General features: G+C 47.9%; 1 protein-coding gene across 1 annotated transcript in view; it reads right to left on the minus strand.

The window, feature by feature from the left end:
* Positions 1-13,711, minus strand: part of LOC141991181 (VPS10 domain-containing receptor SorCS3-like) — a 468,227-nt gene that overhangs the window by 115,771 nt on the left and 338,745 nt on the right. The window contains exon 7 of the mRNA XM_074959394.1: positions 1,559-1,677. Coding sequence (XP_074815495.1) covers positions 1,559-1,677 — 119 coding nt within the window. The remainder of the gene's footprint in view (positions 1-1,558; positions 1,678-13,711) is intronic.

Consider the following 13,711-nt stretch of genomic DNA (forward strand, 5'->3'; position numbering starts at 1 on the left):
CATCTGATTAGCTTTGTTTGGAGGTAAACTGAGCCCACAGCTTTACTTCTGCTGCGGATCTGACCTTGTTAGCCTCATGATGAACTCAGTTAAACTGGATATACACTGGTGGATATCTAGATAGATGTATACACTAGCTGACATCTATATCTCCAGATTCATTCTGGGGGTAGAGTGAGATCAGAATCAAAGCCTGTGCACAGATCTCTAATGCAGCTGTTAAAGCTCAACACAGTCTTAAACGGTAATTTGTAAGTTATTTAACGTTCAAAATAATATTAAAAAAATCTGCCAATTAAGTCTAAATGAAATGCAGAGTGAAGTACATTTAAGACACCTCATTTAAAGTGTTGCCAAATATTTTTATTTGGAGTAATTAGTGACTATTAATTTGAGCCCCAAGCACTCCATTTCCATTGGTTGCCAATTTAAGGCAGACATATGCTCACACCACGCAGGGTTCCCCAACACCCATACAAACAGTTCAACATCCCATGCCTTGCAGGGCTCTCGGGTGCTGCTGCACCTGGGTACCTCCTGTTCTCTGCTTGTGGCACATCATAGTTGAGCCTCCCGAGGGCTACAGTACTATGGTCTAATTCTGGTTGGTGGCATGGGTGTGAGAGTGGCTGCGTGGTGATGAAGGCCTGCTTTATGCCGGAGATCAGCCAGATGATCTGGTCGTCCCTTTTGGCTTTGAACTCTAAGATCACCACCATCCTCAATGTCTTCATTGCTCAATCCTCTCCCATTCACAAAAACCTGGATCCTGGTCTCCTCCTGGGTGAAACTTTCTCTGCAGCTTCTCTCTCATGGGGTGGCCATTCTCTCACAAACACCCTTGATTTGTCCCCAAGGAATATGATGGGGAGCGGCTGGGCTGTTCCATCCAGCCCCTCGCCTTCTCAGGCAGTTTCCTCCTTCATATTCTCCCCTCCCCATCCACAGAGTGGTCATCCGCCCCCCACCTCCCACAACCTCCTTTCCCTTTGATTCTGCCTTATATCTTCCTCTCTTCCCAAATCCCCCTGCCTTCCTCTCTAGTAACTTTGCCTTCCAAGCTGATCTCCTGTCTGACCCATTAGCTTTCTGCCTCCTTGTTTGACTGTCAAGCCTGGATCAACTCTTCTATTTTCCTCAGCGGCCGCTCACTCAACATTGTCTTCACTGGACACTGCTTCTCTGCTCTCGCGATCAAGGCTATGGTTTGCTAACAGGTGCTCCATGGCATTTTCCAGACAACCGTAACAACAGTCTGCACCTCCACAGTGGCTTCCATTTGAGGAATTACAATCTGCCCTGTAAGGTGGGTAAGAATCATCATATCAGATAAGGAAGCTAAAGCACTGAGAGATCAGTCAACTTACCCAAGGCCAGGCAGTAAGTCTGTGGCAGTCAGGTATTGTTCCCAGGCCTTTTGATTTCCAGTCCCGTGCCTTACCTCAAAACTATCCTTCCTCCCTCCAGGAAGAAGAAAACATGCTCTATAGTGCAGCATCTACCTAGCCCCAGCCTGCCACGCCACGCCCCACCTCCCCCAGATAGTGTGTCACTGTACCTGAATAAAGACATATTCATCCTGGACAACAAGCGAGTTGGTGTCGATGGAGCGCAAAAATGGTCCGCTTCTGGTAGTCTCCGAGCACTCCTGGATCCGACAGGTTATGTAGTGGGCGTCTGTAATAGGAGCATAGGCACACGTGAGAAATTCCTGCCCAGGAGCTCATGGTCCAAAAACTTTATAAGCAGCTCAAAAGAAGGGCACAGAATGGAAATGTCAGCCTAGGCTACGGTATCCTGGATATTAAAGTTAAACGGTTTGCCATCCTCATCAGATGATCACCTGATTAGGTCAGGAAGGAATTCCACCCCCTATGTAAACCACTGCACCCATTTCTATCCAGGGTCTAAACTCTGTGTACTCCTTATAAACACATCAAAAATTCATTAGGCCCCCAAGGCGTAGAAAAAGATTTCCCACCCGCCCAGACTGCTCTCCTTCTATCCACTACATACGCCTATTCAAACTCATTCATACCCTCTCCCAAAATCATCCAAGCCCTGGGGAGATAGATGAGCCCTGCAGCATACCCCAAATGTCAGCAGATCTGGCCCGTGATGGCCGAGGAAGGAAATCAGTTCCAGGGTCTAGCCTCTCCTATGAAATGCGCTGCCACTTTCTGTTCAACCCGGGAAGTCATTAGCCTTAAGCCTCTTGGCTGACCCCAGCTTTTGTGGTATCCCACAGAGAGAGAAAGCCAGCAGCCAATCGATATCGGATTTGGTCATGACAAATCTTACAAATTCCTCCAGATCGACAGCTAGCGCAGATCACAGAGCTCATGCAAGACATGCCCTTGGCACGAAGCACCGTGGTATCCTACGCCAGCTGGAGTGTCCCAGGAGCTTTAGGACACAGCTCCTTGTGCACTGACTGCAGGGGTCTAAAGCCAAGAGGACAAAGACATGGGAAACTATCGGACAAAACAAAAGGCTGCCACACCTTTTTGGCAAGGACACTTGATACAAAGCGCTACCTGGACACTCGCGAGCGGCTGGGGGTCTAAGAAGACCCTCATGCTGCTGACTCCAAGGAGATCAATTCATTAAGTCCTTTGGGTGACTGTGTCCAAAGAACAAATGTAATTATGATTTGGGAAGTGAGGATGATTCATTTAATGCTGTATAGTACATGCATATAGAGACAGTCCTTCCCCAGAGAGCATACAGTCTAGAAGACATAAGAATAGATGCACAGAAAGAAGTTGTTTTAGGTAAAGGCCCCAAATCTATCTCTCCCCACCCCCGCCCCCGCAAACACACACTTTCACTTCTGTGTACCTCATTGAGTAATCACTTTAGCTCTATTGACTTCAATAGAACTATCCTGATTAACTAGCTCGGGATCTGTGCAGAGCCTTTAGGAGGCAGCTCTAGGAGAAGGTGGTGGGGCCATCACACTGTGGCCGGAACACCATTCCACGACTTGGGGGCTGCTTCTGAGAAGGCGTGGGAGCAGGAGGAGGACATGAATAAGTATTATAGGGAAGGACCCAGCTCGGCAGGTAGATTAATAACCAGGCACTGCAGTGGGGAGAGAGGGGAGAATCCAAAGGAGACTGACCCAAGATGTAGGCAAGTCAATATGGAGCCATGCAGGGCATGGTAGTTATGGACAAGAGTCTTAAACTTGATGCAAGTGGAACTGGGTCAGTCAATTAAGAGAAGGCAACAATGTGGTCTGGTCAGTGGCACTCTGCCTACTTTCTATTACCTCAAAACTATTCATAGACATTAAGCCTCCCAACACCCTCATGATGTGGGTAAGTATATTACATCAGTGTGTCACATGGGGAAACTGAGGCCCGGTCCAAGGTTGCACGGCAGGTCAAGCAGCAGCGCTGGAAATATAGGGCAGGAGGCCACAGTCTCTTCCTCAACAGCAAGGCTTCAAAAGGAAAGCTCTTCATAAGCTACCTGTTTTGTCCTACGGATGCTGTGGAGAGCTAAGTTGATGGCCCCTAGCCATTAGTATTCAGGCACAGGCCAGCCAGTGCAATGGAAAAGGAAAAAATCAAGTAATGATTAATGCTGTAGGAAACCTTCCAGGCCACACAAACCATTACTCTGATCCCTTGACAGCTCTGCTCTCGCCCCTGAAGATCACATTTACCAGCTTGCTAAGCTTGGGAGGAACAGGGGAGGGAAAAGAAAGGAACATGAGGTCAAACAAGAAGGGTTTTCATCTTGGACCCAGGAACTGTATTCACATTCCATGATCGAAATGCTTGCTCAAGACAGCGGAAAATGCTGACACGCAGGGATGCTCAAAAAAGCACCATAACTTTGTTGATTGAGGCACTCAGCAATCCAGAGCACACGAGGTGAGGAAAAAACAAACTTGCTAACCTTTCGTTGGAGCTGCTGCTGCGAATGGGCCTGCCCGCCAGTAGGCTCAGACCAACGACTCCCTTGAGAGCTGGCTGCATTAATGCAGCACCATGGCTCTCTCAGCGACGTGCTGCCCGTAACACGGGTCTGCCCTGCAAAGTGAGTTGGGCAAAGTCATCGTAATTTTGACCAAAGGAGAAATGGAACTCAACAGGCAATTGAAACAAAATGGCTGCATCAGGATACTAGCCAGACGGAGGTTAGCCTTCTCCAGGTACTGCTATGGGTTGTTGTGCTATTAGCTATTAGTTATGTGCTATTGTGTTATTAGGAGCAGTCTAAAAGAGAAATTGCCGCTGGGACAGAATGAGATTCTTCCTCTGCGGAAGCATGTGGTTGAGAGGAAGGATGGTCTCATGTTGAAGTCACCAGACTGGCAGGCGGGGTTTTCTTCAAGACTCTGACACAAGGGTACCGAGAAGGGCAATACATGTGATTAGGGGTATGGAACAACTTCCGTACGAGGAGAGATTAAACAGACTGGGCCTGTTAGAAGAGAGATAGTTAAGGGAGGTCTACAAAATCATGAGCAGTGTGGAGAAAGTGAGATTAGGGAAAGTGATTAGGGAAGTGTTATTTACCCCTTCACATAACCACAAGAACCAAGGGTCACCTGATGAAATTAGTAGGCAGCAGGTTTAAGACAAACATAAGGAAGCATTTCTTCACACAACACACAGCCAACCTGTGGAAACTCTTGCAATGGGATATTGTGAAGGCCAAAAGTATAACTTGGTTCAAAAAAGAACGAGATAAGTTCATGGAAGATAGATCCATCAATGGCTATTAGCAAAGATGGTCATGGATGCAACCCCGTGCCCCCAGTGTCCCTAAACATCCACCTGCCAGAAGCTGGGGCTGGACTATGGGGGATGGAGCACTCAGAATTGCCCTGTTCTGTTCATTCCCTCTGAAGCATCTGGCACTGGCCACTGTCGGAACACAGGATACTGGGCTAGAGGTACCATTGGTCTGACCCAGTATGGCCGTTCTTATCTTTGTGTCACTTTGGGTAATTCACTTAACCTCTTTTTGCTTCCGTTTCTCAACATGTAAAAAAGTGGCCAAGCAGGGAGACAGATGAAGCTGAATTCTTTAGTAGGATTTGAGATCCTTGGCTAGAAAGTGTCCTAGAAAGGCACAGTGTTATTTATGTCATGTGTGTCTAAATGGGTGTGTATCAGATAGGACAGAATTTGATTATACACAGTGTTATTGTAGTCAGAGCACTAGAGAGGGTTTTACAAAGCAAGAATTGCACCAGCCATGTAAGTAAACTTGACAGTCAGGTAGCCAGCCAGTGGTGCTGGGACTAGGGGTGCTGCCACGCCCCCTGGCTTGAAATAGTAATAACAGTAGTAATAACAAACACCAAATACATGGTTTCCATCATCAGAATTCCCACAAAAACAATTATTCCAGCACCCCTGCCCCCAGCGATCCTCACCTGCCAGGGACCAAACCTGGAACGCTGGCCCTGGAACGCTGCTTTACCAAAACCCCAGTTGAGGGACAAAATGAAAACAGCACTGGGAGGACACCTGCCATGATGGCACATTTCTTCTTGACAGAGGACGTTTTCTGCACCCTCAAGTTTCAAGTACTTGTAGACTTCTCTACAAAATGCCAGGACACTTAAAATGGGAGAAAACAGAGAGTTTCCAAGGAGTGAGGTGAACAAGATGCCATGGTTTTGGTTCACACCACGTGAAGCCACTTCACAGCCCTTAAGATTCATTCGGAAAGTCCAGCTGGCTAGAACCCAAAACGGCAAAGGGGAAGTTCAAATAAAACCATCACATTGGGTTAAGCTCCAAGTATTGCACATAGGATCTTTTGGCCCTGAAAGCCTGCTTCCAGCCTCAGAGTCTGGGCCTCTCCAGAGTCAGCAAAAGGTTTTGCTCTGTGTTTCGATGGAAGATTCTTGGGACCCCACTAACGTTTCTATTAAACTTAGCTAATTGTGTTTCCATGCTCAAGCCCAAGACTGGACAGGTTTTGCAAAGTTCCAGGTTCTATAGTACAGCTCTACTGAAAGCATCTGGCAGGAAGGAAAGGAGCCCCTGGGAAATGAAAGGGAGAATATAAAGCAGCATTGCCTACAAAAGATGAAAAATGGGCCCTGAAGGTAGCAGAAATTCCTCTATTAGAGGTTCGTTCTGGGAAGCGTCGCTAAAGGCTTCAGAGTAACAGGCTCTAGCATGGGTTTTGGGCAGAGGTATTTCAAGGTGGCGGAGACTACAATGCTGGTTCTGAGCAGTTGCACCGGGAACTTAAGTGCAATGGAAAACGCACGGTTAGTTCTGGGCAGTGCCACTGATAAATAAAGTGTAACAGAAATTACCACACTCACTCCAGTCCCAGCACTGAGAATTTCATCATAATAAAGCATGTCACGCTACATTTCCACTCCAGCAATGTGCATTCATCGCAAGTGAGCTTCCCTCCTGTCTAGATCTGGAAAACTAGCTCTAGCCGCATTAGGAGATCCCTTCTGCTCTCTGCTCCCTCTGCGCTAGTCTCTCTTTCGGTAACATGCTCGTTTCTGGGTTTCCCACAGGAGCCTCTACTCTACTCCCCATGGCTACTTCACCCGCTCTTGTCTCTTGCTAGACTCCTTACTCCAGGGCAGGATCTCAGGGCTTATTCTCCCGCTGGACTTCTGTCATAAATATAAAGGGAAGGGTAACCACCTTTCTGTATACAGTGCTATAAAATCCCTCCTGGCCAGAGGCAAAACCCTTTCACCTGTAAAGGGTTAAGAAGCTCAGGTCACCTAGCTGGCACCTGACCCAAAATGACAAATGAGAAGACAAGATACTTTCAAATCTGGAGGGGGGAAAAAGGGTTTTTCTGTCTGTGTGATACCTTTGCCGGGAACAAATCAAGGATGCAAGCCCTCCAACTCCTGTAAAGTTAGTAAGTAATCTAACTAGAAAATGCATTAGGTTTTCTTTGTTTTGGCTTGTGAAATTCACTGTGCTGGAGGAAATGTGTATTCCTGTTTTTGTGTCTTTTTGTAACTTAAGGTTTTGCCTAGAGGGATTCTCTATGTTTTGAATCTGACTGCCTGTAAGATTATCTTCCATTCTGATCTTACAGAGTTGTTCTCTTATCGTTTTTTGTTCTTCTAATAAAGTTCTGTTTTTTAAGAATCTGATTGGGTTTTTTGGGTCTTAAAAATTCAAGGCTGGTTTGTGCTCATCTTGTTTATTCTCAGTCCTCCCCAGGAAAGGGGGTGTAAGGGCATGGGGGGATATTTTGGGGAAATAGGAACTCCAAGTGGTCCTTTCTCTGTTCTTTGCCTAAATCACTTCGTGGTGGCAGCATACTGTTTAAGGACAAGATGAAATTTGTGCCTTGGGAAAGTTTTTAACCTAAACTGGCAAAAATAAGCTTAGGGGGTCTTTCATGCGGGTCCCCACGTCTGTACCCTAGAGTTCAGAGTGGGGAGGGAACCTTGACAACTTCCTTCTTCTCCTTGATAACCTACGTTATCCCAGGGAGTGACTGCCGCCCCCTTTCGGCTTTCCATCTCCTGGCTTTATAGTGCTTTCCCAGCCCTTCCCCAGCTGGGCTTCACTGTTAATGAACCCTGGCCCTCTTGCTCACAGGTGATGCCTGGTAATCTAATTGGCCTCTCAGGCCCTCACTAACTTTAGCAGGGCTGGAGTGGGGTGCACACCCCAGCACACACCCTCCTGCTCAAGACTGTCCCCCATGTGGGCATGGATGCCTTCCGCCCTGGAGTTGCTGGAGCTGGGCCTTCTCCAGACCTACCCAGCAGGAGCACCAGTAGGCCCTTTTCTTCCATACCATCCCGGTTCTTCTCCCCCAGGAACTCTTGGTCCTCTGCAGCTGCTCACAAGCCCAGCTCTGCAGCTACTTAGCATCTCCTGTATTATTTTTGCTTGCTCCAGCAAATCCCACAGTGCCCTTCCCGTCATGGTCTGTGTTCCTGTCGGGGACTATTTCCTTTCTGGGCTTGTCCCTGTTTCTGTCTGGTTCTTCTCCCTGCCAATCTTTTAACTCTGTGCAACCCCCTACCAAGTGCATGGATTCAATGTCTGCAACGTTCACAGTCACCAACACTTCTACTTCGCCTGCCTCCTGCATACTCCAGATACAGGACACACTTGCCTTTTTTTCTACATTACTGGGGCCGACGCCTTCCTTTTTGCTACCCTACAATTTCCTGAGAGGGCAGTGCCTTTTTATATGGCCAGCTCCTCAGCACCCAAAACAAATCCTCATCCTTGCCTTGTCAGTAGGCCATGCTTCTGCATCCTTCTGTCGAGCCCCTCCTCTCCTGGGATAACCTTCTCCTCACAGTTCATATAAGGGTTTGCTCTTCTTATCATAGAATCATAGAATATCAGGGTTGGAAGGGACCCCAGAAGGTCATCTAGTCCAACCCCCTGCTCGAAGCAGGACCAATTCCCAGTTAAATCATCCCAGCCAGGGCTTTGTCAAGCCTGACCTTAAAAACCTCTAAGGAAGGAGATTCTACCACCTCCCTAGGTAACGCATTCCAGTGTTTCACCACCCTCTTAGTGAAAAAGTTTTTCCTAATATCCAATCTAAACCTCCCCCATTGCAACTTGAGACCATTACTCCTCGTTCTGTCATCTGCTACCATTGAGAACAGTCTAGAGCCATCCTCTTTGGAACCCCCTTTCAGGTAGTTGAAAGCAGCTATCAAATCCCCCCTCCTTCTTCTCTTCTGCAGACTAAACAATCCCAGCTCCCTCAGCCTCTCTTCATAAGTCATGTGCTCTAGACCCCTAATCATTTTTGTTGCCCTTCGCTGGACTCTCTCCAATTTATCCACATCCTTCTTGTAGTGTGGGGCCCAAAACTGGACACAGTACTCCAGATGAGGCCTCACCAGTGTCGAATAGAGGGGAACGATCACATCCCTCGATCTGCTCGCTATGCCCCTACTTATACATCCCAAAATGCCATTGGCCTTCTTGGCAACAAGGGCACACTGTTGACTCATATCCAGCTTCTCGTCCACTGTCACCCCTAGGTCCTTTTCCGCAGAACTGCTGCCTAGCCATTCGGTCCCTAGTCTGTAGCGGTGCATTGGATTCTTCCATCCTAAGTGCGGGACCCTGCACTTATCCTTATTGAACCTCATCAGATTTCTTTTGGCCCAATCCTCCAATTTGTCTAGGTCCTTCTGTATCCTATCCCTCCCCTCCAGCGTATCTACCACTCCTCCCAGTTTAGTATCATCTGCAAATTTGCTGAGAGTGCAATCCACACCATCCTCCAGATCATTTATGAAGATATTGAACAAAACCGGCCCCAGGACCGACCCCTGGGGCACTCCACTTGGCACTGGCTGCCAACTAGACATGGAGCCATTTATCACTACCCGTTGAGCCCGACAATCTAGCCAGCTTTCTACCCACCTTATAGTGCATTCATCCAGCCCATACTTCCTTAACTTGCTGACAAGAATACTGTGGGAGACCGTGTCAAAAGCTTTGCTAAAGTCAAGAAACAATACATCCACTGCTTTCCCTTCATCCACAGAACCAGTAATCTCATCATAAAAGGCGATTAGATTAGTCAGGCATGACCTTCCCTTGGTGAATCCATGCTGACTGTTCCTGATCACTTTCCTCTCATGTAAGTGCTTCAGGATTGATTCTTTGAGGACCTGCTCCATGATTTTTCCAGGGACTGAGGTGAGGCTGACTGGCCTGTAGTTCCCAGGATCCTCCTTCTTCCCTTTTTTAAAGATTGGCACTACATTAGCCTTTTTCCAGTCATCCGGGACTTCCCCCGTTCGCCACGAGTTTTCAAAGATAATGGCCAAGGGCTCTGCAATAACAGCTGCCAATTCCTTCAGCACTCTCGGATGTAACTCGTCCGGCCCCATGGACTTGTGCACGTCCAGCTTTTCTAAATAGTCCCTAACCACCTCTATCTCCACAGAGGGCTGGCCATCTCTTCCCCATTCTGTGATGCCCAGCGCAGCAGTCTGGGAGCTGACCTTGTTAGTGAAAACAGAGGCAAAAAAAGCATTGAGTACATTAGCTTTTTCCACATCCTCTGTCACTAGGTTGCCTCCCTCATTCAGTAAGGGGCCCACACTTTCCTTGGCTTTCTTCTTGTTGCCAACATACCTGAAGAAACCCTTCTTGTTACTCTTGACATCTCTTGCTAGCTGCAGCTCCAGGTGCGATTTGGCCCTCCTGATATCTTTCCTACATGCCCGAGCAATATTTTTATACTCTTCCCTGGTCATATGTCCAACCTTCCACTTCTTGTAAGCTTCTTTTTTATGTTTAAGATCCGCTAGGATTTCACCATTAAGCCAAGCTGGTCGCTTGCCATGTTTACTATTCTTTCGACTCATCGGGATGGTTTGTTCCTGTAACCTCAACAGGGATTCCTTATGTGCCCTTGTTGGCCACAGGCAAAACATACCCCAGGTTGTGCCTCTGGTCTCCTGGCCCCTGTATACCTTTCCCTTCCCTGCTTCCTCTGACCGCTAGTGGTTTCCTTTCTCAGGATCTCTATAAGCTACCTCTGTTACCACACCAAGGTCACCAGCTGCCTTCTCAGCTCAGCTTGCTCCTCCTTCTGCCTTGGTTGGGTCTCCCAAAGTTGCTGGAGGACTGCCTCCACAGCCCCTGGAGCTCCCAAGGGAACTTGGGTAACCCCGTCTGCCCCTCCACATGCCAGCTTGGGAGTATAGACCTGAAGGGTTCCACGCACTGTCGTTCCATTTTCTTACCTGAACGACCCCATCTTCCCCTTGTGCCTAGGGGGGATAGTCTGTCCGCATTTCCCCGCCAATTGTAACAGGTTCCCCACTCACTGCTAGTGTGTCTCCTTGTGTCTAGATCTGGGTGGTATTGCGTGTTGTCGTTCCCCCCTCCCCCCCTGAGGTGTCTCTTTTCTGGTAACTTGCCTGTTTCTGGGTTTACCACAGAAGCCTACTCTACTCCCCATGGCGACTTCTCCCCTGCCTAGACTCTTGCTAGACTCCTTACTCCAGGGCACAATCTCAGGGCTTACTCTCCCCCTGGACTTCCTCTTTGTCCCTGAAAACTGCCCTCACCCCAGGGAACGACTGTCGCCTCCTTCTCCTGAAGCCCTCTTATCGTTTTCAGCCTCCTGGCTTTATAGTGTTGGCCTTCCCCAGCTGGGCTTCACTCTTAATGAACCTGGCCCTCACTCTTGTAGTTGATGCCAGGTAACCTAATTGGCCTCTCAGGCCCTCGTTAACCCTATCAGGGCTGGTGTGCAGTGCACACCCCAACACAGGTGGATAAAAACAACCTTCGAAGGTACATATAGTGTTATGTCACCCACAGATGGTAACATCCCAGCGTGCATGGCATGACTCTCTGCAGATCTTTTCTGCACCGAGCATGGGAAGAGCAATGGGAATGGTGGTATTTTTAGAAGCCCTTTACCACAGTACAGTCACCCACACAGTCGGTTGGCTATTCTTATCCCCACACACACTGGGTAATTTGCTGATGGTAAGTCACAAAAAAGAAGGAAGGGGAGGGGGAAAGCTCAAGTGTTGACATGACAACCAGCTTTCTGCCTACTGGGAAATGTGTCATTTTGAGTGTGTTACACTAGTAATCAAATTTATACAAAGAAGGACACCTGCTTAACATTCACAGAAAGGTAGGGGTTTTTTCCCCCTCTGCCTATCTTCCATTTTGTTTCTTATTTAGTTTTATTTGACACAATGAAGTGCATGAAATAAAACAAATCTTCATATCTGACAGATGCTGGATACAATAATGAGCTCGTCTCCCTTCCTGGGGCAGACATTCTATTCCATGGCCTGACAGGAAATGAAAAGATAATTTACTAAATATTGAGGATCAAACATGACTGGCTATACTAAGAAATAGCCCCATTCAAGCAGGAGGTAAAATGATGACATTCACTGCAATAAGGCCGGAAACAGATATTTCACAATGCAAAAGGATCAGATTAAAGACACACCTGAACCAAAAGCTCAGATCTGAATGTGCTCAGACTTTGAGAAAGTCCAGAATCCCAGAACTCCAAGGCCAGAAGGGACCATTATAATGGTGTAGGCTAACCTCCTGCCTACCACAGACCAAAGAGTCTGGGAGCAGGACTCCAACCTGGGTGTCCCACCTAGCAGGGCAGAACACGAACCACTCAGCTGTTGGGCAAAAGGAGGAGTCTGGAGCTAGCTGAGGATGGTTTTGACCCTCTGATCTCTGGGTTTGGGGCCTGGCACATGCCTGCTTCACTCACCCCTCTATTTCTGGGGATATTTGCAGACTGGGCTCACCTCTGTATCAGAAAGTGCATGAAATGTAAATACAGTGGGACAGGGTTGGTGGAAAGTCAAACTGTAAACCTCCCATGGGATTTGGGGGTGACAGGGTTAAAAAGGTTTCCAGCAGCTTGGGGGCTCAGCGAGTCTCATCTCTAGTCTGAAAGAATACCTCTCTACACTGACTCCATGTTGCTAGAAGACCTCTCCATGCAACTGGTTCTCAACCCTCACCTCAAGGCAAAGTTAGGAGGCTTTCTGGGGACAAGCAGGGAGGAAGGCAGCCTGGAGGGGGCCAGCCCTCTTGTCAGGGAGAAGGAAGGATCGGAAGTTAATGGAAGGTTTGAATGGCTTGGGGCAGGTTTGCCACACTCCGGTCTGACACTGTCCTAAATCTTGCTGCATGCTTGCAGTAGGTGCTTTCATTGCAACCCGAGAGAGGAGGAGAACTGGCACAGATCACAGATGTGGGTCCCGATCTGCAAAATCTGGCTCTGGACTTTGTCTAAGGGTATGTCTATACTGCAAACTCGTGGTATGATTGCAGCTCATGTAGATAGACCTGAGCTGGCTTTAATCCTGCTAGCTCAGGTCCCAGAGCAGTGCAGACATGGCAACCGGGACTGGACAAGCTCACCTGGAACCCTGGGTAATCACTCGTGGCACTAGTTCACACTGAAACCGATGCTGCTTCAGCACCCGAGCTACCTCTATTCAAGTTAGCCCATGCTGCAATCACACCCCACACCGGCAGTGCAGACATCCCCTTAGTCTCGGCTGCTGTGGTTTGCATCGAGGCTTATCTCTACCCATTCATTTTAAACTAGGTTAATAAACAGGCTTGTTCTAGGGCTGCGACAAGAGCCAGAAAGGACAGCTGAGACACCGACCCCTTTCTTGTCCTGGAGGTAGGATATACACAAATCTCAGGAGATTTCCAGTCCAGTTTTGCAAAGCCAAGAGGCTAGGAGACATTTGGATACACATACGGGTGCTTGTGCTCAAACTATATCACAGAACCTTTAAAGATTCGGCCGTCATTAGTTGTGATGTGCTTGTGTTAACAGGAGATTAGCTCCTGGGGTCCGGTTTTGATACGTCATTGCTCGAGGTGACATCTCACTACAAATGGGACACAAGAACTGCAGCTGCAAATAACATTGCAAAAAAATGTTTCACCCAGCGCCAACTGGAAGACTGAGCCAATCAAGGATTTGGGCTGTCTTAAAAATGTGTGTGGCCTTTATAATGCACTGCACTGCTACTTTCTCAGTTCATTTGTCTGTGAAGCAACGTGGACACCTAGTGGCTTGGAGGGATTGTGACAGCCTTGCATTTTCTATTTTCATTGCCTTGTGAAAAAATTCTCCTACCAACTTTCCTTACTTAGGATTCCAGAGGACCCATGCACCTGATGGGTATAGGATAGCAGGACTCCTTGTAAATGCCTGCTAATCATATGTATCA

Source organism: Natator depressus, chromosome 7 (assembly GCF_965152275.1).
Source record: "Natator depressus isolate rNatDep1 chromosome 7, rNatDep2.hap1, whole genome shotgun sequence".
In the NCBI taxonomy this organism is placed as follows: domain Eukaryota; kingdom Metazoa; phylum Chordata; order Testudines; family Cheloniidae; genus Natator; species Natator depressus.